At 42.2% G+C, this 25,869-nt stretch overlaps 1 protein-coding gene across 3 annotated transcripts; it reads left to right on the top strand.

Moving 5' to 3' along the window:
• Positions 1-2,202: 2,202 nt before the first annotated feature.
• C9H16orf87 (chromosome 9 C16orf87 homolog) lies at positions 2,203-13,781 on the top strand. Of its 3 annotated transcripts, none has more exons than XM_075837107.1 (5): positions 2,203-2,351; positions 7,932-8,028; positions 8,783-8,965; positions 10,449-10,559; positions 13,289-13,781. In XM_075837107.1, exons 1-5 carry the CDS (start codon positions 2,208-2,210, stop codon positions 13,405-13,407), a joined length of 654 nt encoding a protein of 217 aa, XP_075693222.1. In that variant the 5' UTR covers positions 2,203-2,207; the 3' UTR covers positions 13,408-13,781. The 3 variants fall into 3 exon arrangements, with proteins under 3 accessions (XP_075693222.1, XP_075693221.1, XP_075693223.1); XM_075837106.1 differs by having other exon boundaries at positions 2,204-2,351; positions 10,446-10,559; XM_075837108.1 differs by lacking the exon at positions 10,449-10,559 and having other exon boundaries at positions 2,204-2,351.
• The last annotated feature ends 12,088 nt before the right edge of the window (positions 13,782-25,869 follow it).

Raw genomic sequence — 25,869 nt, 5'->3', positions numbered from 1 at the left:
GTGAATTTGCGGCAAAAACTGAGTTTCAGCTCACTACTGTTCAGTCTTAGGCTATGTTCACACAGGGCGGATACGCATAAAAGTAAACAGAGTATTTGCCCTGGTTCCCACAGGGAATTCCACCCCGAAAAACCACACCAAATTGTGGTGCATTTTTCGGCTGGCCGGCTAGAAAGAAAAGCCTATACTTACCCGTAGTCATGGCGATGTGTCCCTCTGATAACATTTCATCCCATGTGACCGCTGCAGCCTGTGATGTGGACATACCCTTGTTCAGGTGAATGGGACTGATCTGCAATACCAGGCACAGCCACAGCCAAATGTACGGCGCTGTGCTTGGTAAACAATCAAGGGCACGCAGCATCTTCAATCAGCTGATCGGTCGGGATGCCTGGAGTCGGACCCTCGCTGATTTGACATCATCCAGAGCCGCTATGGAAACGTACGGCGCTGTGTCTGGTAAACACTGAATAGGCCACGGTGATGAACGCCGCGGCCCCTTCAGTCAGTTGATCGGTGGGGGTGTCGGGAGTCGGACCCCCACCGATCTGATATTCATGACCTATACTAAGAATAGGCCATCAATAGAGCATTCCCGGACAAACCCTTTCAATTTAAATTTTATGTAAAACAATGTTTTTGGGTTTTTTTAGATTTTTTTTTTAAAATAATTTTTGGGATAAGGAGTAATAATCCTGCAGAGATGTTTTCTGCAGGTCCGGGGTGATGTGGTGATGACTTTCTCCTCTTCTTCCTAAACATTATTTCCGGGTCCCTTCAGGGCGCATTGCATTGACCAGTGATGGAGGCCGTATCCAGGCTTGAGGGTTCCCATTTTGCCCGTTTGTTACAAGCAGCTACACCCTCCCTGTATATTTTCTATAGGTGTTTTTATATCTTGTGTACATATGTGATTTCTGTTATATATTGGATTTTGATACCTCCTCGTGAGCCATGTTGTTTACATGCAATGAATTGTTTTTTCCCTGTATACTGCATGGTTGTCACAGCTGGACGCCTTCGGAGGATCACCGGTTTGGATCTAACAGCCCATGCTGCGGCCTACCCCCACCCATTAAAGGGAACACATTTGTGTCGGTCTTTTTATATATATTTTTTAGTTGAGTTAAAACTTTGTTAGAGGGGAAGGTTTGCGGATCCACAATTTACACCTGCAGTCTATTTTGTAATGTTTGTTTTCTATTAATAAAGTTTATTTGTTCAAGCATTGCGTCTACTACTGCAGTTCGGAAGATCCGTTTTTTATGTTCTTATTGAGGAATTTGATCCCACTCGTCTTTGCAGAATTTCCTTCATTCAGCGACATTGGAGGACTGAGAATGAACCGGAATCTTAATGGAGAATATCTACTACGCTAATTAAGAAAACAATAAAAAGGTATACCAGTCCGACGGAGGCAAAGGGAACACTCTTTTAGTCTCCGTCCCGATAATGGAGCCCTATGAACCCGTTTATCTTGTACGTCGAAAGCTTTCATTACGTACACGGCAAACATAGGGCAATAACGTGATGTGAATGGGGCCTAATCTAGGAAACCTGTTCTAAAGAGCGTCTGGGGGAGGGAAAGTTTTGCTATGGAGCCGTAATGATACTTGTGACTAACCAGAAGTCACATACTATGGATCTAGTAGACTTGTACCCTGCAACATGTCAAAATGTAAAATCGGTCAGTCTGCTCTCCACCGCCGGGGTCAAATAAAGGTGGAAGTTCTGCGGTGTGGACCCCCTGTAGTAGCCGGAGCGGAGGGCCACTATTAACTCTTGCTGATCATGGTGGGAGAGGGGTCCGGGTAGCGAGTGCCCCCACAACTAGCACATTGTTGGGAACCGCTCATATGAACAAGGGTTGTCCATCTAACACATACCAAGATTTTAATTGACCAGAATGGGTTGATTTGGAGGGTCACAGTTCGCATCCATTATTTATCAGTGAATAGTTCACATGGGCCATCATCAATACTATTGCAACAAAATGTATCAGGCCAACCAATCAGATTCCAGCTTTTATTTTAACTGAGCAGGCTGCAAAAAGAAAAATAGAATTTGATTGGTCGCTAATGACAACTCTGATTTCACTCTCTATTATACCAGTCTTATACACGCCCCTACCCGCCCACTCTAAGCCATTTCTGATTGGAAGCGCTGGTGGTAGGCGTGACTTCAGGCGTCGTCACTGATGCGCGTCCATGAGAGGCGGGGGAACCGTCTATACTGGGCGGCCAGGTCGGGAGCGAGCGTCGTGGACGCGCCTTATAAGAAGGAGCATGTCCGCGGCCAGAGCCAAGAAAGTGAAGATGGCCACCAAGTCCTGCCCGCAGTGCGACCAACAGGTGAGGGCTGCCCACTGCTCCAGAGGTGCCCACAGCCCGGCTGACCGTGCCTGCCAATCCTGCAGGGGGGTGGGCGCTGCTATGATGGGTCTGTATTATTATCCGGTTATAATGAGGCAGACAGCTGCTATTCTGTATCGTTCTCAGCATGGTGTTATTATATTATTACCTACAGTGGGGGATGTAAAATGTTACTCTGTAGCCTTATGTCAGCAGTGGCCTGGTGCTAAGGCATTATATATATATATATATATATGTCACTTATTATATGTTTCAATGTATCATTTTTTCACCCATTATTTTCTATTATAAGTGGATATTTTTATTATAACCTTCTAGTTATATAAACCTTTTGAATAGACATTTGACATTTTCATAATATTATTTTGTGTAAACCTCATTGTGGTAACATACAGGAAACAGTTGATTGTCTTAATGCAGGAATAAAGGGGTTAATCGGTGACTATAGATATAGGAGGGGGTTTATTGATATATTGGTTCTGCATTGGATTCATTTTAATTTTGGTGCTGGATGTTGGACTGGTAGAGAAAAGAATGTCGTATAGTGTTCACAGCCCCCATGCTGAGGGGTTAAAAAAAATAGAAAATAAAATCATAAATCGTATGTGTGTGTGTGTGTGTGTATATATATATATATTTTATTTATTTTTTTTCCTTATTTTGAGATTGATTTTAGTGTTGTTCTCCATACTCCGGGGGTGTAATAATTGTTGGACGGTTTCTCCTGTCCATGGTGTAGTGTGGCGCTGAGTGGCCTCCTCTGTACCATGGGGGGGGGAGCTCATGTTTCAGGTCTTGGCTCTGTGAGAACAGTTAATAATTACTGTATTCGCCTGGAGGAGAGGGAAGTGAGACTGTTGCAGGGAGGGAGGGGTTAACACATGGCGGCCTGCATTGTGTGAGCAGTCTGGGCCTGGTACTGTAGCAGAGGGGATATTATTATATGGGGGGGGGGGGGGGATTAGAAGTTTTTGTTATTTTTAGAATCCAGTTCTATTTCTTGTTTTGATTGCACATTTTTGCAACATATTAAAAATAAAGAAATTCCGTGTACAAATGTTTATTAAATATGCAGAGTCTCTATATCGTAGGGCCAGAATATTCGGGTAATGTGCAGCTGCCATTCACCGATAGGATTTGGCCCCCCCGCAGCTGTGAATTTTTCCTATATTAGATAACGCCGGGGTTAATATGGGCTGAGGCTGCGGTCACGCACCCCGGGTCACCAGATTGGAGCTTTTCTTTATATCTCTTTCCCCTGTTCGATATAATGGCAATTATGTCTTGAAATTCCTTTTATTCCACCATTAACTGGCCATTGAGACTATTGTTTTTGCCAGATCCTGGATTATCAAGCTTTCTGGACCATTGGGTGCCGGATTAATGGAATGTAACAGTATTTTAAACCTATTGAATTCCCAAATTTGGAGAAGTTCCGACCACTGGATGAGTACCATTGAGCCCTGTCGTGACGTACTATAGACTAGAAAGCTCCTACGTTCAGTTGCTGCGTAGTGTCTACATGTCTCTGCTATTCAGAACTGCGATAACGGACCAGCATTCCTGCAGTAAAGACCTTCGGAAATTTTACAACTATTTCTTTTCATACTAAACTTCTTTATATGTAAATCCGTCCTAATGTCTATTCTTTGTTTGGCCACTAGGGGCAGGGTACAGGTTTCAAATAAAGAAATCTATTGTTCTGCTTTGTTATAGATTTCAAGGGGTTTTTCCAGGACTTGGTCTGTTTTAAACTAATAGCGGGAGCCTGTAGGAGACCAAAAACAGTTTGCAATATACTTCTCGTTAGAATTACCGCCTGGTGTGATGACTGGGCAATAGAGATGTTGTGTCCATAGACCAAGTCTTATTAACCCCCTTTTAGGAATTGATTTCTGCTTTTAAAATATGGCACCCCATTTTCAGTGACAGTGAAGCAGGACATTCATGTTTTTAGAATTCCCAAATTGGAATCGGATAAAGCTTTACAGTGTATGTCCACCTATGAGCACTGTATTACAGTTCATAGTATTGAGTCACTCTGTACATACATTACTTTACTGATCCTGAGGTACATCCTGTATTATACTTCAGAGCTGCGCTCACTATTCTGCTGGTGCAGTCACTGTGTACCTACATTACATTACTTATCCTGTACTGATCCTGAGTTACATCCTGTATTATACTCCAGAGCTGCACTCACTATTCTGCTGGTGGAGTCACTGTGTACATACATTACATTACTTATCCTGTACTGATCCTGAGTTACATCCTGTATTATACTCCAGAGCTGCACTCACTATTCTGCTGGTGGGATCACTGTGTACATACATTACATTACTGATCCTGAGTTACATCCTGTATTATACTCCAGAGCTGCACTCACTATTCTGCTGGTGGAGTCACTGTGTACATACATTACATTACTGATCCTGAGTTATACCCTGTATTATGCTTCAGAGCTGCGCTCACTATTCTGCTGGTGGAGTCACTGTGTACATACATTAAATTACTTATCCTTTACTGTGTGTTTTGTGCAGAGAACACTGCTAGTCTGTTGGTACCCATATAGGGGATGTCAGGTTTTTAGAAAACCTGTTTTGAAACACCCTCTTAAGGAATTTTACCTGTTTAGCCGTAGTGCAGACCCGTACCCCTCCGCGGTGAAAGTGGACCGACCTTAGATCATCAGGGTTTTATGGTACTCTTAAGTTCGGTTCACTTGAAGTCCACGTGTGGTACAAAGCCGCAATCTAAAAAAAAAAAAACATCTTAAAACACTTAGGCTTTTGTCAGGACGAGAACTGTGGCCACCATGGTTGGTACTGTGGCTGGCACTGGTATGCGAGTATTGTGGTTGGCATTGTTATGGGGGCACTGTAAAATTCCAGGCAAAGCTAATACACTGAGTTATGCCTAATGGTGATTATAAGGGATAGGAGCAAGACACACTGATTGTGTCCTTGTCATGCTCCGCCCCCACAGTAGGCATTGCACTCTGTTTTGTCTGGAGTGTTCCTTTTAAGATTCTAATTTTTTTTTTTTTTAATGTCTCAACCAAGTACCTGGGATATAGAAGAATCTCTGCTCATATCTTGACAATGTAAATACAAAAAAAAAATCTCTCTCCCTGACACTTCACAGCTAAATGTTCCTCTTTTCCACAGGGTAGTTAAATTAAAGCTATAGGACCCCTGTAACGCTGTCTCTGTACATAGACGCCCCACAGCGCCTCTCTGTCCCGGCTTCTCTCCATGTTCCTGGCTCTTATGCAAGAACTTACTACGTTTTTTTTCCAGAGCTCTGGAATTTGTTCCGTCCGCTGAGGTTTGTTTTCTCAAATCCTACGTTTAGTCCTGATCCTCCTCATCCCGCATTCCAAGAAACGACACTTTTCTCCGTACGCCGAGTTTAATCACAGACCAGGCGCCAATTTTCTTTAATTCAAGCGCTTCATGTTGGTGCAAACCCCCCCAAATCATTCATGGGGGTACAGGACATATAACATCGCAATAGAGGGCAGCAGTCGTCTACGCAGTATATGATGGGGGTGAAAAATGGCGGCTTCCAATATTTGTAGGGACAGAATATGTGTCTGCAATTAAATTCCATTAATCCGGCACCTAAGTTGAGTATCTAGAAATTCCAATATTCTGGAATTCTAAGACGAGTCAGGCACTGACAACAGAAAGTGTCTGGGGGTGAGTCTGAAGACCCCAGAATTTCTTCCTCCAATGCTCCTTGTCACCTGAGGAGCCGGGACCTAGACAGGGTGGCATCAGGTTGCTGTAGGGTAAGTATACGCAGTATTTTGGATATTCCAATAATCGGGCACTTTGGCGCCCCCGGAGGACACATATGTAAACTGTACGACCTAAATAAGAGACTTTTCATAGCCGTCTTGTGACTCGGAGCCCCTGCTCATGACCTACTTCTCTCCTACCCGGAGCACTGTGCAGCTGTCTTATGTGTTACTCTACATCAGGCCGTGTCTGCTGCTCCAGCTGCTGTAGGACTACATGTTCCAGAATACCCTCCCATCTGGGTGACGTTCATTATTGGCCCATATGAGTGGTCTCCTGACTTTCCCCGAATGGCAGATCTGCTTAGTAATGCCGCTTTATATTTAGCCCTCTATTTTATCACTACATAACTAGGCATATTTGCCATTCAGGAATGTAAGAAAGCTGGGTGAAAACCCCTGTGGTCGCCATTTTTCTCCACCCCCATCAGGTCAGAGGTGGTAGCTGCAGGCGCTGTTATTTCCGTCCTTGACCTGAAATAAAGAAATCCCCATTCACCGCAGCCTGTCTTCTGCGCTCGGCCCCTCGAGGACGCAGCATGAGCACACACTATGCAATAGTCAGCCGTTCTTGTGAGCGGCTCGGCCCGCGCCTGGGGGGTGCTTCATCTTATTGATGCCACTAGTCGATGCAGTGAAGGAAACGCTGGTCATCTGAGGCTGCGTTAGTGGGAAATAATAGATTATGAGCATGATGAGAGTCATCCATAAATATTGGAGCAGGCACTGACAGGGCAGGGGTCAGGTATACATCTGGCGCAGGCAGTTGGCCGTTTTAGTTTGCACCCCCTCTTCGCTCATACATTGTGTTTTATGCTTCATTCCCTTCTAATTTATTTAACCAAAAATTGGGCGTGGATCAGAGGGACGGAGGAGAGACGTTTTGGCTTTGGAGACATTTGTTAATTGCTGTTGGGGACTGAAATAATTTGCTTATTTCGCATTGACAATTGTGCCATCTAGTGGTCAGATGCAGTTATAGCTCTAGGACAACTTCACCCAAATCTGAAAAGTTTTATATTTAGGATTTTCTAAATACAAACTGAGCATATTAACGTCTCAAGATGGGAGATGTAGTCCTGTGTGGTACCCTGAAACAATATCACACATGATCGGCTTAGATACACCAGCTCAGCGGACAGTATCACACACGAAAGGCTTAGATACACACTGTATCCGGATATGATTAGATACTCCAACTCCGCAGACCGTATCACACATTACAGGCTTAGATAAACAGTGTCATGATCGGATTAGATATAACCTCTTGGCAGACAGTATCAATCATGATGGGCTTAGATTCACCAACTCAGCAGACAGTATCCCACATGATAGGCTTAGATACGCCACCTTTGCAGACCATATCAGACATTACAGGTTTAGATAAACACCGTATCATGCTTGGATTAGATACAGCACCTTGGCAGACTAGCACACATGATAAGCCTAGATACATCAGTTAGCAGACCGTATCCCACATGATAGGTTTAAACACAGTATCCTGATAGGATTAGATACAGTAGCACACACAAGCTTAGATACACCGTTTAACAGACTGTATCACATGACAGGCTCAGATACAGTATCACACATACTTGGATACATTGGCTCAGCCGTACACCTTGATTGATCCTTTAATACACAGGACTAGCTACATTGTTTTTGTGAAGCCCAGAATCCGTCAATCATACAGGGAATGTTTGCTGGAACTTGTAGTTCTCCTCTGGGTTCTTACTGCTTTTCCTTGTGTCTTCCAGGTTCCTGTTGCCTGTAAGTCTTGTCCTTGTGGATACATCTTTATCAGCAGAAAACTTCTACACGGGAGACAGACAGACAGAGTGCCCCCCACCTCAGGTACATGTCAGACGGCCGCCGCCTTCTGTCAGTCCAGTATTATTGACATTTACTGCGCCGCCGTGTGCGGCATTTCACCGGAGACGCGCACCGTTCATCTGTGACCTTTGTTGTCTGACTGGCTGGAGACTGAAATCTTTAGACAGGACAAGACATTTGGCGAGAATGCAAGTATCTGATTCCTACTTCCTTACTGAACTAGAGTTTATGCAGAAAGTGGGGGTGGGGGGTTATCAAAATGATGAGAATCGCTGCTGGTTCACGTCATCCCATCCTCCACCCGGGGACAGAGGGACCCCCTTTCTTTGCCCGTCTCTTGTAGGGGGAGGAGGCAGGTATAAGATTTGGGGTTTGGTACTTTTTGTAGTGAATTTGGAGTATGTAAGTATTCACCCCCTTGGGCAAAGTCCCCCCCCCCAGCAGCTCCCGTTATCTTTAGGAAGACTTCAGGAGATGTTTACATTTCCTGCAACAGCCCCCCCCCCCCCCCACATGTGACCCTCATCCAACTTTTAGTCTCAGGGGCGCAGGAGCACCAACATTTGTGACGATCTGATTGGTTGATAGCACTCGCTATGGGGTGAGGCTCTGCATCTGGGGGCAGCCCGTCAAATCACACTTTTCTTTGGGCCGTTGCAGGTGCAGCTTAGCTTTACTACCCCAATGTACAGACCAGTCCCTTTTTTAATAGTTATAAAATGAGCTTTAAAAGTAGGGACCCCTTGTGAACCCCCCCTCTCTTCACTACATACAGAAAACCGCTCCGATCCCAAGAGACGGCGAACAGAGAGAATCAAGAGACAAAGGATAAACTTCACGGTCAGCAGAGACTTGGAGAACAGGAGAAGGTCCCGCACCAACAGCCAGTCGGACCCGATACGCCGCGGCAGGGGCCGGCCAAAGACCGCGGCCACCAAGAAACAAGAGGAAGAGAAAGGTAAATGGTTAACTTAAAACGGCAGAACCCTCGAATCTTTGTTGTGGTAAATAAAACATTCACCATTGTCGTCATGATGGAACTTTGTTTTCCTCCATAGTGATTTTATTTCTTTCGTTTATCGCGCCAAACTTCATTTAGCCGTTAGGGAATGTTAAGACAATGGATACGATTCATACGGAGACAAATTATTTTGCAAGTAGGTAGATACATTCTTAATAAGGCAACATCAATACCCCCCCCCCCCCCCCCCCCCCTGTAAACTTTCCAAACTAGAAATACCTCCTTTTCTCAAGTTCTCCTCTTTATTTACCTTCAGAGCTGGATTCATAATTCTGCAGGTTAGTGTTTAGGTTGTAAGGTGCTGCATCACTGCTGCCCCTGCTGGTTAAAGATCTGTACGGGGCATGATTTGCTGTTGTACTCTGCATTCACTTCTGGATTTTAAAGGGTAACTACACGTTCGACAAAATTCTGACATGTCAGTAGTTTGTATTGGTGGGGGTCCGAGCACTGAGACCCCCACCAATCGCTAAAACGAAGCAGCTGAAGTGTTCGTGTGATTGATCAGCCGCTTCGTGTCTGTTCGTCTTTTTCCAGAAAGCCGATGTATCAGAGTACAGGTTCATAGACTTTCTATTGAGGCCGTACTCCGATATGTTGATTTCTGGAAAAAGCCGAACAGACACGAAGCGACTGAGCGATCACACGAACACTTCAGCTGCTTCGTTTTAGCGATTGGTGGGGGTCTCAGTGCTCGGACCCCCACCAATCAAAACTTCTGACATGTCACTACGACACGTCAGAAGTTTGTCGAACGCTTAGTTACCCTTTTTTAAGTTTAGTATTTTTTTTTTAATTTTTTTTATCCTCATGTCTTTTTGGCCAAAAATGACGACTGATTCCATTATAGGAAACTCTTTTCCGAAGGCTCTTTGACCAGGCACTGTACAATAATGTGATGTACTTTACCCAGAATGCTACAGTGCAATATAGGAGGAAAGTTTTGAGTGCAGCTCTGGATGTGAATAGAGTATAAGACAGGATGTAACTAAGAAATTAGAAAAGTAAAGCATTAAAAAAATGAAATAAAGGTGCAGTGAATGAATGACCCAATGGCTCAAATTCAATGTGGTGGAGTTCACCGCTGGATGTGTGCAGGTAAGGGCATCCCCAGCATAACCCTCCCTTACTCCTACCCACAACTCACTCCTTGCTGCCATACCCTCACTTTACCTAAACTACTCCATTTGCAGCTTAACCGTGATGACCACCCCCTCCCCACCCCCCTTCCTGTTTTTGGATAGGGCAGCCACCAGGGACACAATTAGACCTGTATTTAGGTTGTTTTCCATTCGCCGCCCTCCACCGTTTCTCTTGGGCTTCTAACCCATAGCATTGTCTAACCCCGCACCCCATCACATGTCACCTCTCCTCCCCTCATGCTGCTTAACCCTAACCCATCAGTCTTGCTCGGCAGCAGGGAGGAGCAGCAAGGAATCGGGAGCTGAAGGGACAACGGCAAGATACGCCGAAGACGTGAGAGCGCAGCGGGGAGACCGGGGGAGCAGGAGGCAACAGTGGATGGGAGAAGGTAATGTAACGGATTGTGAGCAATTGTACTGGGTCGGCAATTGCTCGGTTAAGCACTTGTTATTTGTGGGTTATATTTTATTTTTTTGCAAACTAAATATTTTGAATACTATCTTGGCTGTTAGGCTTGCACTTCGTTCCATTCTGCCCTCATCACTCACCCCCCCCCCCCACCACCCCCACACAAGGTCATTGCTGCTTTTACACTAGTATTACGTATGTTATCAGATGCCATGTTCATTTCTTAAATTGCAGCCTGCCCCTAGTGTATCTGCAGACTGTGCTACTTCAGGTTGCCTAGCAACCACATGACTTCCTGTCTAGGTGACCACCTTTTAAACACATGTAATGAAGTGGTCACAGGAAGTCCTTTCCATCCTCTCCGGGCTTCAGACTTGTTTCCGGTTCCAGCCGCGCTCCCGAGAGAGAGCATGAAAGTGGACGAATAAAAAGCCATGGGGGAAAAGGTGCAGGAGCAAGAAACATTGCAAGATCTGTGCACGGAGGTGTGGGGGGAGGGGGAGGGGTTTTAAAGGTGTTTAACCATCATTATTTATCACCTATCCGCAGAATAGGTGATAAATGTCTAATCCATGGGAGTCCGACTCGTGGGACCACCACCCGTCACAAGAATGGACTTGCTTTGCTGTTCCTGGGTGCCCCATTGTGCACGCGCTTGACCACCGCTCTGTTAGTTTCTATGGGGCCATAGAAACGAATGGAGCGGTGACTGAGCATGTGCACAATGGGGCACCCAGGAACAGCAAAGCAAGTCCATTCTTGTGATGGGTGGAGGTCCCACGAGTCGGACCCCCACCCATCAGCTATTTATAGGTGATAAATAATGGGAAAGCCCCTTTAAGGGCTAGTTCACACTGCGTTTTTTGTCACGGAAACTGCTTAAAACAGCCCATTGATTTTAATGGAAGGCAGAGTTTTCCCACGCGCGGAAAGAAACGCTTGCGGGGAAAAAAAAAAGCGTCATGCGTTTTTTTTTTTTTTCCCCACGTTTCCGTCTCGGACCTCACACTCACATCAATGGGAGGCAGAGAAAGTGTTTTTCGCTTGCGGACGAAAAACGCGGCAAGAAACTGCAGGCAGGTCAGGAATTTTGAGGCAGATTTTTTTTTTTTTTTTTTTTTTTCTTCCTGCAAAAAATAACTCTGTGTGAACATACCCCTAACTGTGCTGCAGTCTTATTGGAATCTGTCTCTTCAATTCTTCAGGGTTTTTTCTTGTTAGGAGCTTTGATCCATGTAATAGCAGAAAATTCAGGCAGTAGTTAACCCCAATATCCCCCCTGCCTGCCAAGTTACACTCCCTACGGTCCTGGAAGCCTAACTCCACTAAAAAAAACTGAAAAATTGAGGCAGGAGTACAGTGAACCCCCCCAATATCCAAACTCATAGGGGGCAAGGAAGCTGAGATATGGGGCCCTGTTTGCAGGGTCAAAGAGTCAATAAAAAGAATACCCTGCAGAGCCGCCATTTATTAGCTCAGGGACAGCTAAAACGGCTCTACAGGGATGACTCTGCAAACAGCTCCCAATATCTCAGCTCCCTAGACCCGTGTGAGTGTGGATTATCGGGGTTCACTCATTAACTTTTTTTTATGTTTTAGGAAGTGGAAGATAAGACGGGTGCAACACTGTCATTATAAATGTTTGTCATCCTGTAATCCTGACATTGGAAACTCTTGTCTTCTATTATGTCTCGTGTTTTTTTTTTTATATATAATTTCTCATAAGATGCTATAATGTATGAGTGGGGTCATTGTGTAGATGTCTTGGTCTGATATTCTATAAGACTTCTCTAATATTTGACATTTTCTTGTATCTGATCACTCTTCACTTAGACATAATGGGGCTTCTCTATAATTGTCATTTCTGGCCTCTGAGTTACATCCTATCTTATACTCCGGAACATACTTTGCAGAGCTGCATTCAGAATTCTGCTTTTTTGTGTTTTTTTTTTTTTGTTTTTTTTCCTAGAAAGTAAATTGTGGGAAAAAAATTGTCAGCCCATTCTAAGGACAACCAGTAGAATTCTGGTTGCGGATGGAGAAGAGTGCAAATAGGGGCATTTTTAAAACTGGGATTGGTGGGGGTTCAGCCGGCCCATGTAAACCAGATGAAATCGAGGTTGATAAACTACTGGCATTATCCATAAAAAATCCCATTTAATGTCAATAGGTCCATTAATAGAAACTTTTTGAAAAAAAACAATGAACCAGTAGAACATAAAGAAAAAACGCCGGTGTGGAGAGTTTTCAGAAACTCTAAGGAAAACCTCCTCTACAGCATGTGGAATCTGTAAAATAGCCAACCCCTTATGTTAGAATTTATCAAAGGGATTGTCTCATTTTGACCACCTCTTCGATGGCATCAATCTGCGCAGGGGTTGTCTAGATGGAAATACCAGTTAAAGGAATTGTCCAGTTTAGAAAACCACTTTTCTTATATCCTAAGAGGGAATTGAGAGTTAATAGAGGGGGGGGGGGGGGTGTCCTCTGTTTAGGACCCTCATCTCTTGACTAGAGTGAAGAGTGGTTATAAAGTGCATCTCCCTCTCTCTCCACAGACCACACATTGATTTTAATGGGAACTGTGTAATTCTTAATTTCCCCTGTGGAGGCGCTGTAGAGACATTGAACACTTGCTTCTGGGGTCCTCCACAGGTGCTGTTTCTTAAATCAATATTAAACCTGATTTCATTATTTTTTTTCTTCTAGAGAAACAGGAGAAGGAGGTGGACATGTACGCCAACCTCTCGGATGAAAAGGCTTTTGTGTTTTCAGTGGCGCTAGCCGAGATTAACAGAAAAATCCTCAACCAGAGGCTCATACTATGACCGGAGGGAGGACCGCCGCAACCACCACCACCACCGCTAATGAATCCACGTGACTGTCAATACCAAAATCCGGACCTCGGCGTCTCCAGGAAACGATACAAGGACGACCCTGCACTAAAGACTTTTTTTTTTTTTTTTTTTTTAATTTCCATTTGTTTTATTTGTAGAGCAATATCATAAGATTTTACACATCAGCTTCTTTTTTTTTCCCTTCCTTTACACATGGTGATTTTATTCTGTTTTTAGAAGAGAACTCATCATATATTTAAATGCTTGATAAAAGAAAATATATATTGCAATTTTATAAATTAAAGTGTCTGACAAATGTACAGTTTTATATACCCTTTATATATTAAACAGGTGCTCTCATCGCAGCGAGGCGTCTATTTTTATTGAATTTCTAGAAACTTAGAATGGAGACAAAACTGATTTAAAGAGGCTCTGTCACCAGATTTTGCAGCCCCTATCTGCTATTGCAGCAGATCGGCGCTGCAATGTAGATTACAGTAACGTTTTTATTTTTAAAAAACGAGCATTTTTGGCCAAGTTATGACCATTTTTATAGTTATGCAAATGAGGCTTGCAAAAGTCCAAGTGGGTGTATTTAAAAGTAAAAGTCCAAGTGGGCGTGTATTATGTGCGTACATCGGGGCGTTTTTAATACTTTTACTAGCTGGGCGTTCTGACGAGAAGTATCATCCACTTCTCTTCAGAACGCCCAGCTTCTGCCAGATCACGCTGTGACGTCACTCACAGGTCCTGCATCGTGTCAGACGAGCGAGGACACATCGGCACCAGAGGCTACAGATGATTCTGCAGCAGCATCGGCGTTTGCAGGTAAATCGATGTAGCTACTTACCTGAAAACGCTGATGCTGCTGCAGAATCAACTGTAGCCTCTGGTGCCGATGTGTCCTCGCTCGTCTGACACGATGCAGGACCTGTGAGTGACGTCACAGCGTGATCTCTCGAACACGCTGTGTCTGCACTGCCAGAAGCTGGGCGTTCTGAAGAGAAGTGGATGATACTTCTCATCAGAACGCCCAGCTAGTAAAAGTAGTAAAAACGCCCCGATGTACGCACATAATACACGCCCACTTGTACTTTTACTTTTCAACACGCCCAGTTGTACTTTTGCAAGCCTCATTTGCATAAATACAAAAATGGTCATAACTTGGCCAAAAATGCTCGTTTTTAAAAAATAAAACGTTACTGTAATCTACATTGCAGCGCCTATCTGCTGCAATAGCAGATAGGGGTTGCAAAATCTGGTGACAGAGCCTCTTTAACACCTAAATTGATTACTATGTACAAGAATATAACTACTATAATACTGCTCCTATATACAAGAATATAACTACTATAATACTGCCTCCTATATACAAGAATAGAACTACTATAATACTGCTCCCTATATACAAGAATATAACTACTATAATACTGCTCCCTATGTACAAGAATATAACTACTATAATACTGCCCCCTATGTACAAGAATATAACTACTATAATACTGCTCCTATATACAAGAATAGAACTACTATAATACTGCTCCTATATACAAGAATAGAACTACTATAATACTGCTCCTATATACAAGAATAGAACTACTATAATACTGCTCCTATATACAAGAATAGAACTACTATAATACTGCCCCCTATATACAGGAATATAACTACTACAATACTGCCCCTATATATAAGAATATAACTACTATAATACTGCCCCTATATACAAGAATATAACTACTATAATACTGCCCCTATATACAAGAATATAACTACTATAATACTGCCCCCTATATATAAGAATATAACTACCATAATACTGCTCCCTATATACAAGAATATAACTACTATAATACTGCCTATGGATAAGAATATAACTACTATAATACCGCCTATGGATAAGAATATAACTACTATAATACTGCCCCTATATACAAGAATAGAACTACTATAATACTGCTCCTATATACAAGAATAGAACTACTATAATACTGCTCCTATATACAAGAATAGAACTACTATAATACTGCTCCTATATACAAGAATAGAACTACTATAATACTGCTCCTATATACAAGAATAGAACTACTATAATACTGCTCCTATATACAAGAATATAACTACTATAATACTGCCCCTATATACAAGAATATATGCGAAAATCACGCAGCCGTGCATCATACGGGGCTGATACGGAGATGTTAAGTACCTTTTGCGCGCGCAAAACGCACACGCTCGTGTGAATCTGGCCTAATACTGCCCCCTATATACAAGAATATAACTACTATATTACTGCTCCTATATACAAGAATATAACTACTATAATACTGCCCCCTATATACAAGAATATAATCACTATAATACTGCTCCTATATACAAGAATATAACTACTATAATACTGCTCCCTATATACAAGAATATAACTACTATAATACTGCCCCCTATATACAAGAAGTACTAGAATACTGCCCCTATATACAAGAATATAACTACTATAATGCTGCCCTCTATATACAAGAATATAACCGCTATAATACTGCCCCCTATGTACAAGTATATAACTGCTATAATACTGCCCCTATATACAAGAATATAACTACTATAATACTGCCTCCTATATACAAGAATATAACTACTATAATACTGCCCCCTATATACAAGACTATAACTACTATAATACTGCCTTCCTATATACAAGAATATAACTACTATAATACTGCGCCTATATACAAGAATATAACTACTATAATACTGCGCCTATATACAAGAATATAACTACTATAATACTGCTCCTATATACAAGAATATAACTACTATAATACTGCTCCTATATACAAGAATATAACTACTATAATACTGCTCCCTATATACAAGAATATAACTACTATAATACTGCCCCTATATACAAGAATATAACTACTATAATACTGCCCCCTATATACAAGAATATAACTACTATAATACTGCCTCCTATATACAAGAATATAACTACTATAATACTGCCTCCTATATACAAGAATATAACTACTATAATACTGCCCCCTATATACAAGACTATAACTACTATAATACTGCCTCCTATATACAAGAATATAACTACTATAATACTGCGCCTATATACAAGAATATAACTACTATAATACTGCCCCTATATACAAGAATATAACTACTATAATGCTGCCCTCTATATACAAGAATTTAACTACTATAATACTGCCCCCTATGTACAGGAATATAACTACTATAATACTGCCCCTATATACAAGAATATAACTACTATATTACTGCTCCTATATACAAGAATATAACTACTATAATACTGCCCCTATATACAGGAATATAACTACTATAATACTGCCCCCTATATACAAGAATATAACTACTATAATACTGCCCCTATATACAAGAATATAACTACTATAATACTGCCCCCTATATACAAGAATATAACTACCATAATACTGCTCCCTATATACAAGAATATAACTACTATAATACTGCTCCTATATACAAGAATATAACTACTATAATACTGCTCCTATATAAAAGAATATAACTACTATAATACTGCCCTTATATATAAGAATATAACTACTATAATACTGCCCTATATATAAGAATATAACTACTATAATACCGCCTATGGATAAAAATATAACTACTATAATACCGCCTATGGATAAGAATATAACTACTATAATACTGCCCCTTTATACAAGAATATAACTACTATAATACTGCCCCTATATACAATAATATAATTACTATAATACTGTCCCCTATATACAAGAATATAACTACTATAATACTGCCCCTATATACAAGAATATAACTACTACAATACTGTCCCTATATATAAGAATATAACTACTATAATACTGCCCCCTATATACAAGAATATAACTACCATAATACTGCTCCCTATATACAAGAATATAACTACTATAATACTGCTCCTATATACAAGAATATAACTACTATAATACTGCTCCTATATAAAAGAATATAACTACTATAATACTGCCCCTATATATAAGAATATAACTACTATAATACTGCCCCTATATATAAGAATATAACTACTATAATACCGCCTATGGATAAGAATATAACTACTATAATACCGCCTATGGATAAGAATATAACTACTATAATACTGCCCCTTAATACAAGAATATAACTACTATAATACTGCTCCCTATATACAATAATATAACTACTATTATACTGGCCCCTATATACAAGAATATAACTACTATAATACTGCCCCTATATACAAGAATATAACTACTATAATACTGCCCCTATATATAAGAATATAACTACTATAATACCGCCCCTTAATACAAGAATATAACTACTATAATACTGCTCCCTATATACAATAATATAACTACTATTATACTGGCCCCTATATACAAGAATATAACTACTATAATACCGCCTATGGATAAAAATATAACTACTATAATACCGCCTATGGATAAGAATATAACTACTATAATACTGCCCCTTTATACAAGAATATAACTACTATAATACTGCCCCTATATACAATAATATAATTACTATAATACTGCCCCCTATATACAAGAATATAACTACTATAATACTGCCCCTATATACAAGAATATAACTACTACAATACTGTCCCTATATATAAGAATATAACTACTATAATACTGCCCCCTATATACAAGAATATAACTACCATAATACTGCTCCTATATACAAGAATATAACTACTATAATACTGCTCCCTATATACAAGAATATAACTACTATAATACTGCCCCTATATACAAGAATATAACTACTATAATACTGCTCCTATATACAAGAATATAACTACTATAATACTGCTCCTATATAAAAGAATATAACTACTATAATACTGCCCCTATATATAAGAATATAACTACTATAATACTGCCCCTATATATAAGAATATAACTACTATAATACCGCCTATGGATAAGAATATAACTACTATAATACCGCCTATGGATAAGAATATAACTACTATAATACTGCCCCTTAATACAAGAATATAACTACTATAATACTGCTCCCTATATACAATAATATAACTACTATTATACTGGCCCCTATATACAAGAATATAACTACTATAATACCGCCTATGGATAAGAATATAACTACTATAATACTGCCTATGGATAAGAATAAAACTAACTGCCCACCTGTGGAGAAAAATGGGATGACTATTATACTGCCCCCTATGGACCTGAATATAGATGTTCTGAGCAGAGGAGAACGTGAGATTTTAAGTGATTTTTTTTTTCTGTGAGTGATGTCTATTCCAGGTTTGTGTTTTCTACATTGCAGCTTGTCGTAAAAAAAATATATAAAATGCTTTAATTATAACACTGGGTGCAGGGGCGGTGGTGCGATGGTGCGATGGTTGTTGTACAGCACTATCCACTTCCCTTTTCTGCCACTGGGTGGTGCTGCTGTTATAAGAACAGAGGACACTGCTGTACTGTCAGGCTGTTCAAGGTCGGCGCTGAAAGATTTAGAGGCCATTGTTGTGCTATTTAATTAGATGAAATCCGTGACTTTTCTCTCACGGTAGTCGGCACGCCGTCTTATTACGCCAACTATTTTAAACCACCTTCCTTCCTCTGAGGCCCGTTTACTCAGATGGCTCGTGCCAGCCACAGCCATATAGTGCCCGTGGCAAACATTCAAGTGATGATGGGTGTAATTTATCATGAAATAAAAGCGATCGCTTTGGGTCATTTACACGATGTGATTATGGCTACGTACGGTTGGCGTGAGATTACGCACATATAGACTCACCCTAAACACAATACTTCAGACACCTTCTTCATATTCGGGGTTATCAGCCAGACCACCAGGGCGGTATGTGCTATAGATTAGATTATCTATACACTGAAGTCCCAAACAATGCAGGATATGCTGGAGAAACACAATGCTCACCAACAGGGGGCAGTTACCGAGACAAAAAGTAGGGGGAATCAGGTGTGAATAAGAGATTAGACAATCGCTTGAATGACAATTCCCCCATTTACTGTTTTATTATCCGAACTATTGCCAATAGCATCCTCCTCTTAAAGGAAATCTCACAGGGTTTTGGCAAATAAAGCACATTCACTGTTTAAAGAATAGCTATTTTCTGATGTTTTGTAGATCCGATCTGCCATTTAAGATCTCGGCTTGCTGTCAGTGAATGGGAAAATTGTTTACAACCAGGGGTTGACCATCTGATTGGTCATGTGAGATTTCATGCGGTGCACAGCTTCTTACAGTACTCTTTATTGCAACAAGTCGTGCACCTCTGTGATCATCACATGACCGCAAGCAAAACTCGAAAAACGCGAGGAATCGATACAAAAAAGTATATTAGAAAACGGAGTCCTATAGACACTACAATGAATTTTTTTATTTTTGTAAGTGTTGTGTTTGATAGGCAGTGCCCAAAATGTTGTGTCGTGCTCCGCCAGGAGGTAACGCTCAGAATCTGCTTTCAGTTCAAAGCTTTTTTTCCCGGATCCGATTGATTGCATTGTGGCGCTGTTCCTTTTAGGCCGGGTTCCCACGTAGCGTAAAATTCTGTGCGGAAATTCCGCAGCATTTACAGTGGCAGCAAAGTGGGTGAGATTTAGTAAACCGCAGCGTAAACGTTCATAAATTGACTGGTGCGGAACTTAATTTCACAGCATGTCAATATATGCTGCGTTTTTTTTTTTTTTTTTTTTACAGAAAGCCCAGTGTTGCGACTTTTGCGGCAAAAATCGCAACTAGGGAAAACAAACAAACCTACTTACCCAGAACCACCTTCTTCCTGCAGTCAGGCCTCCTGGCCTGCAACGTCATCCCAGGGGCCCGGACTATGCGCAGAGAAGAGGGTGGGGGGTAACTATCAGCGGACAGAATGTACTGCGGGTTCCAGGCCGGGTACGCTGTGTGATTTTTACGCAGCATATCCAACCCATGGGAATCCTGTCTTAGTATATAGCACTGTTCCTCACTGTTGTCACCACTAGGGGGGCGATCTGTACACAGCTTCTTTTGAGGGTAACAGGAGCCTCATACAGTTGTATATAGAGCGCCCCCTAGTGACAACAGGCATCTGAGATTTTTTCCACTAAGTGTTTATACAGTGGGAACAGGAACAGTGCTTTGTATTAAAGTGTAACTGCACTTTGAAAAAACTTTTGACATGTCAGAAGTTTTGATCGGTGGGGGTCCGAGCTCTGAGACCCCCAGCGATTGCTTAAACTGAAGCGGCAGAAGAGGTCAGGTGAGCGCTTTGCTCATGTTTCTTTGGAAAGCCGGGCGAGCGGTGTACAGACTCAGACTTTCGATTGCGCCCGCACACCACTGCAAGGAAAGCCGATCAGAAACGAAGCGGCACAGCGCTCACCCGACGCTTCATTTTAGCGATCGGTGGGGGTCTCCATGTTTGGAACCCCACTAATCAAAACTTCTGACATGTCAAAAGTTTAGTTACCCTTTATGGAGCGCCACAGCCTCATGATATAAAGTATCTTAGGAAAACGCTGCTGGTTGTTTAGAAAGAGGATTGTAATGGTCGGCACCAGCCATATGGACAGCGCATGATAAACTTTGCTACATCTCCTATAGTAGATGCTGGAGACAACAAGTCACCACAACTGGGCACCAGCAACACCAGGTACCTGAAATAACGTAATGATGACGCCTCGGCTGGCGCTATTTTTATACTATACAGTTGATCTACACTTTTGGCCGGGACTTGCAGGGAATGACCTTTAATATTAATCTTTGCAGCGGCTGCCAGGACCTTCTCCCAGAGATGCCCAATGGGTGAGGGCTGCTGGTGCCACCACTGGAATGACTGTTATATCCACGGTCAATTCTGGGTTTAACAGATCTCGGACATTCCCAGCTGGGTGCTCATTCCTCTCCATTGTGTCCTGGTGTTAGAACCCGTGCTGGGATTGATGTTGGTGTTAAACTCTGGATGTCTCCATGGCTGGTACCGAAGACCAAACGTAAGTGAAGATTTGTTGGGTGAGAGCTGTGTCACCGATTGAAATGATTTTTTTGCGATGCCATAAAAATTCCACATTGTATCAATATAAATTCTTTACCATTTTAAAGACCTCTGCTTACCGTCAGTGAATAGGAACATTGTTTGAGCAGGGCGCGTTTCCAGCTTTTTTATGTGGACAGGAATGTTTCTATGCCCTGACAGCAAGCAGGAACGAATACAAGGTATGTTAGAAAAATGTCTGCGACAAAGGGAAGGATTTTCGGATATCGATCATGTATGTATCGCTGTGCCCCCTCTGTAGTACTGCTTTAATAGGACTGGTTTTAGTTTTCTTCGTGCTTTATTTTCTATTATATCACCGGCTCGTGGCACCTGCCGGAGCGCTGACTTGCTGCCATAGTGTGGGCTGGATTATGTCTTTTGTTCTACAATATGGAAAAATTCTTCTAAAAGATGAATATTTTATATATGGGATTAGGAGGTGTTATTTCATGCGCTTGGTTTCTTTACTAATGCATTTATACATAACAAAGCCTTTATATATTGGTCGTCTCCGGCTGGGGTTACCTGTGGCTGGCAGGGCATGCTGGAGCGTGTAGTGCCCGATAACTGGAGATTCACAGGTGTTCCAGGCAATTGTCTCCCGTGCATCATCCTTCTTCAGTACAAATCTCTATGGAAATACATACATTAAATGCTACAAAGTAGCAGGATCTTCAATAAGGGGTGGTCCAGTTTGCAAAACCCATTTCTCAGAAGGCTGTTACCACAGCAATCTTATAATCCTGGAGCGGGAAGGCCCACTGCTGCAACAACCTGCAGCCCCCTTTTTGCCATTTTCCTACCGGTCGGATATGCAGCGTAAAAGTACATTGCGTATCTGACCTAGTACCTGCAGGGAATTCCGGACAAAAAGACGGACCAAATTGTGGTGCGGATTTTTGTCTGGAATGCGGAAAACAAAGGTGAAAAGAGCAAATACCTCACTGGCAGTGTCACGGTGACGCATCCTTCTGTTCTTCGTGCAGCCCGGCTTCCTGTGATGACGCAGCCACCCATGTCACCGCTGCAGCCTGTGATTGGCTGCAACGGTCACATGGGATGAAACGCCATTCTAGGAGGCCATGCTGCACCGAGAGCAGCCAGAAGGCGACATCGCTATGACAACACCAGGAGGGTAAGTATTTAAATTAGATGCAAACAAAAAGTTTTTTTTTCCCCGATTTACAATTTGCAAGGAATCGCAGCGTTTCTGCCACAAAAATCCCATTTACTATTTGAATTCAATGTGGAAACCTGCAACAAAAGTTCAACGGAATTGTGTGCGAAAAATCTGCAGCATTTACCGTAGCAGCAAAGGGAATGAGATTTTAACAAATCTCATCCATGCGCGAAGGAAAAAAAATCAGCGGAGAAAACGTTCATTAATTGACCTGCGGTGCGTTTTTTTTTTTTGAATCCTAATTTATTCTGCGGATTAAAATAGCGCATCATAGGACAATTTATGAACGTTTTCTCGTTGACTTTTCCCGCAGTGTGCGGATGAGATTGGTTCAATCGTCATCCACTTTGTGGCTGCTGTAAATTCAGCAGATTTTCCGCGCAGAATTCCGTAGCGTTTACGCTGCGTGAGAACCCGACCTTCAGAAGTTTTCTCTAAAAGTTTGTCATGAAAAAAAGTTTCAAATTCTACTATAGTGCCCATAGAGTTCCTTCCATCCCTCCCTCCTCTCAGTGCCCGGTCTGGGTACCCGCTGTAGGGGTTTGATACCTCTGTATTGTATATAATATTATATCCATGCACCAGGAGGCTCAGGATGAACACTGCTGGGAAGACACAGAAAAAAGTATATGAATTATTGGAGTAATGCGGTGTCCACATTTATGGGGGGTCCATCAAATATAGATTCAGCGAGGGATTCCTACAAATATGGGATCTGGACAGGACTGGCACATCTCGAGCTCGCTCCAGCCTGTAGTGACGCTATCTCCCCTGCAGGAAGCAAGATTCCGCTCGGCAGGAGATAAGGCGGCGACGCCTGGAGCGCAGTCTGATAAAACGAAATTCCAAACACAAGATCCAATCCTACTGGAAGCTTCTTTTTTTTTTTTTTTCTTAAACCCATCACGGAGAACTTTCGGCTTCTTGGTTGGATCCCATATGGAGAAAATGGGAACTTTGTACCAGGACTCCACTCTCCACAGATCTATCCGTCTGGCCACGGGAGGATTCAGCGTCTCCGATTATATCAAGAAGTTTGCGGTAACCGTTTTCTATGTATTCCTACGTCTGTCATTGTAGAACTACAAGTCCCAGCATTAAGAATGCTGGGAAATTCAGAAGTGTCAGGTGAAGGTCCAAGAGTTCAGACCTCACCTCGTATCCCAAGAGAAGGGGCCATAGACCTCTATAGAGAACCTGAACCCCCTCATAGATTTCCATAGTGTCCGACAAAAGCTTCGCTGCGGACCCCAGAATATTTCCCCTTTAATGTCCTAGAGAAGCTTACATGTATTTCCAGTTATATTACTGTGCAGGAGCTTAGATAATGAATATTATTAAAGTGGTGCACGGTGTGAGATATACAGATGTAGCAGAGTTGAATTTGTTGTCTATCTCTGCACTGCGAAAATACTGACTTGTGATAATGTAGTCGTAGGTAACACTGTGATAGTTGAGACCAATTCGGTTCTGCTACAGCTGACAAATTGAACTCTGCTACATCTACTTATCTATTTAATGGATTCTGGGTAATTTCTGGGCCTGCTCAGCAGACATTGGTGAACTACAACTCCCAACAGACGCTGACATGGTTCAATAATAATGTATTTGGAATTGACACTGTTGCAACATTTCAGATGATGGGATATTGTTTCATATTGTACCATGTTTACCCCTCCCCCCAACCCACGGTTTTGGCCTCTGTCATAAAGGGGTCCTCCTGGAGAAGGTAAATTAGACTTATTTAAAGGGGCTCATCCAATTTAATATAAATAAATCTGAATCGTATAATTAAAAGTTCTGCAACTTATATATACACTTCATGTTACAATTCTTTACTATGTTCAAGATCTCTACTATCGGTCAATGAGTGGAAACCTCCTACTGACCTAGGTGCCAGACTCGTAAGGGTATGTTCACACGGTAGCGTCCGATACGCTTGAAATTACGGAGCTGTTTTCAGGCGAAAACAGCTCCTGAATTTCAGAAGTTTTTGCAAGTGCAGCCATTTTTCGCTGCGTCCATTACGGACGTAATTGGAGCTGTTTTTCCATGGAGTCAATGGAAAACGGCTCCAATTACGTCCCAAGAAGTGACAGGCACTTCTTTGACGCGGGCGTCTTTATTACGCGCCGTCTTTTGACAGCGGCGCGTAAAAAACAAGGCCGTCTGCACAGAACATCGTAAAGCCCATTCAAATGAATGAGCAGATGTTTGCCGACGCTTTGGAGCCGTATTTTCGGCCGAAATTCCAGGTGTAAACCGCCTAAATTACGTCCGTAAATAGGGTGTGTGTACATACCCTTAGGGTATGTTCACACGACAGCGTCCGTAACGGCTGAAATTACGGGGATGTTTCCGCCTGAAAACATCCCCGTAATTTCAGCCGTAACGGCATGTGCAGGCGCTTGAACGCCGCGTCCATTACGGACGTAATTGGCGCTGCTATTCATTGGAGTCAATGAATAACGGCTCCAATTACGCCCAAAGAAGTGACAGGTCACTTCTTTGACGCGGGCGTCTATTTACGCGCCGTCATTTGACAGCGGCGCGTAAATTACGCCTCGTGTGAACAGACAAACGTCTGCCCATTGCTTTCAATGGGCAGATGTTTGTCAGCGCTATTGAGGCGCTATTTTCGGACGTAATTCGGGGCAAAAACGGCCAAATTACGTCCGTAAATAGGCCGTGTGAACATACCCTTACCCTGTGGATGTAAACAAGAATGTTTCCATCCACTGACTGCAAGCAGAGATTTTGGTGAGGAATAGAAAGAAAGAGTATATTCGAAAACTGCAAAATGTTATTATATAATGAATAAGATTTATTTACATAGAATTTGAAAACTACTTTTAAAAGACATAGGGGGGGGGGGGGGGGGGTTACATGGGCAATTGTCCTGCGGGCCTCCACCATTCAGGGGACTCCACCATTAAGGGCCCCCCCCCCCCACCATTCAGGGGCCCCCACCACCCTGTCCCCATCACTCTAGCCTGGACCTAAACCATCTCCCTGGTGGCTCATTGTGAACATATCACAAGACACTAGTTGTGCTATTATTTATGCACGATATAGCGGTATTACTGCGGCATTGTCTGGCGCTATAATGTAGGTAACGGACGGCGGTGCTGTTATTTACCACCATATGACATGATTATTTGGGATTGTGAGCGTTTCTCGAGCCTCCATCCTTCCTCAGAATCTAGGG

This window comes from Rhinoderma darwinii, chromosome 9, assembly GCF_050947455.1.
Source record: "Rhinoderma darwinii isolate aRhiDar2 chromosome 9, aRhiDar2.hap1, whole genome shotgun sequence".
In the NCBI taxonomy this organism is placed as follows: Eukaryota; Metazoa; Chordata; class Amphibia; order Anura; family Rhinodermatidae; genus Rhinoderma; species Rhinoderma darwinii.
Note: the sequence above shows the minus strand (reverse complement) of the source record. Positions and strands in the feature narration are given on the sequence as shown.

Excerpts from the sequence above, each read along its gene's own strand:
- C9H16orf87 (XM_075837106.1), top strand. The coding sequence starts at position 2,208 with ATGAGAGGCGGGGGAACCGTCTATACTGGGCGGCCAGGTCGGGAGCGA. Across the intron at positions 2,352-7,931 it reads GCCCGCAGTGCGACCAACAG|GTTCCTGTTGCCTGTAAGTC; the intron begins GTGAGGGCTGCC and ends TGTGTCTTCCAG. Across the intron at positions 10,560-13,288 it reads GCAACAGTGGATGGGAGAAG|AGAAACAGGAGAAGGAGGTG; the intron begins GTAATGTAACGG and ends TTTTTCTTCTAG.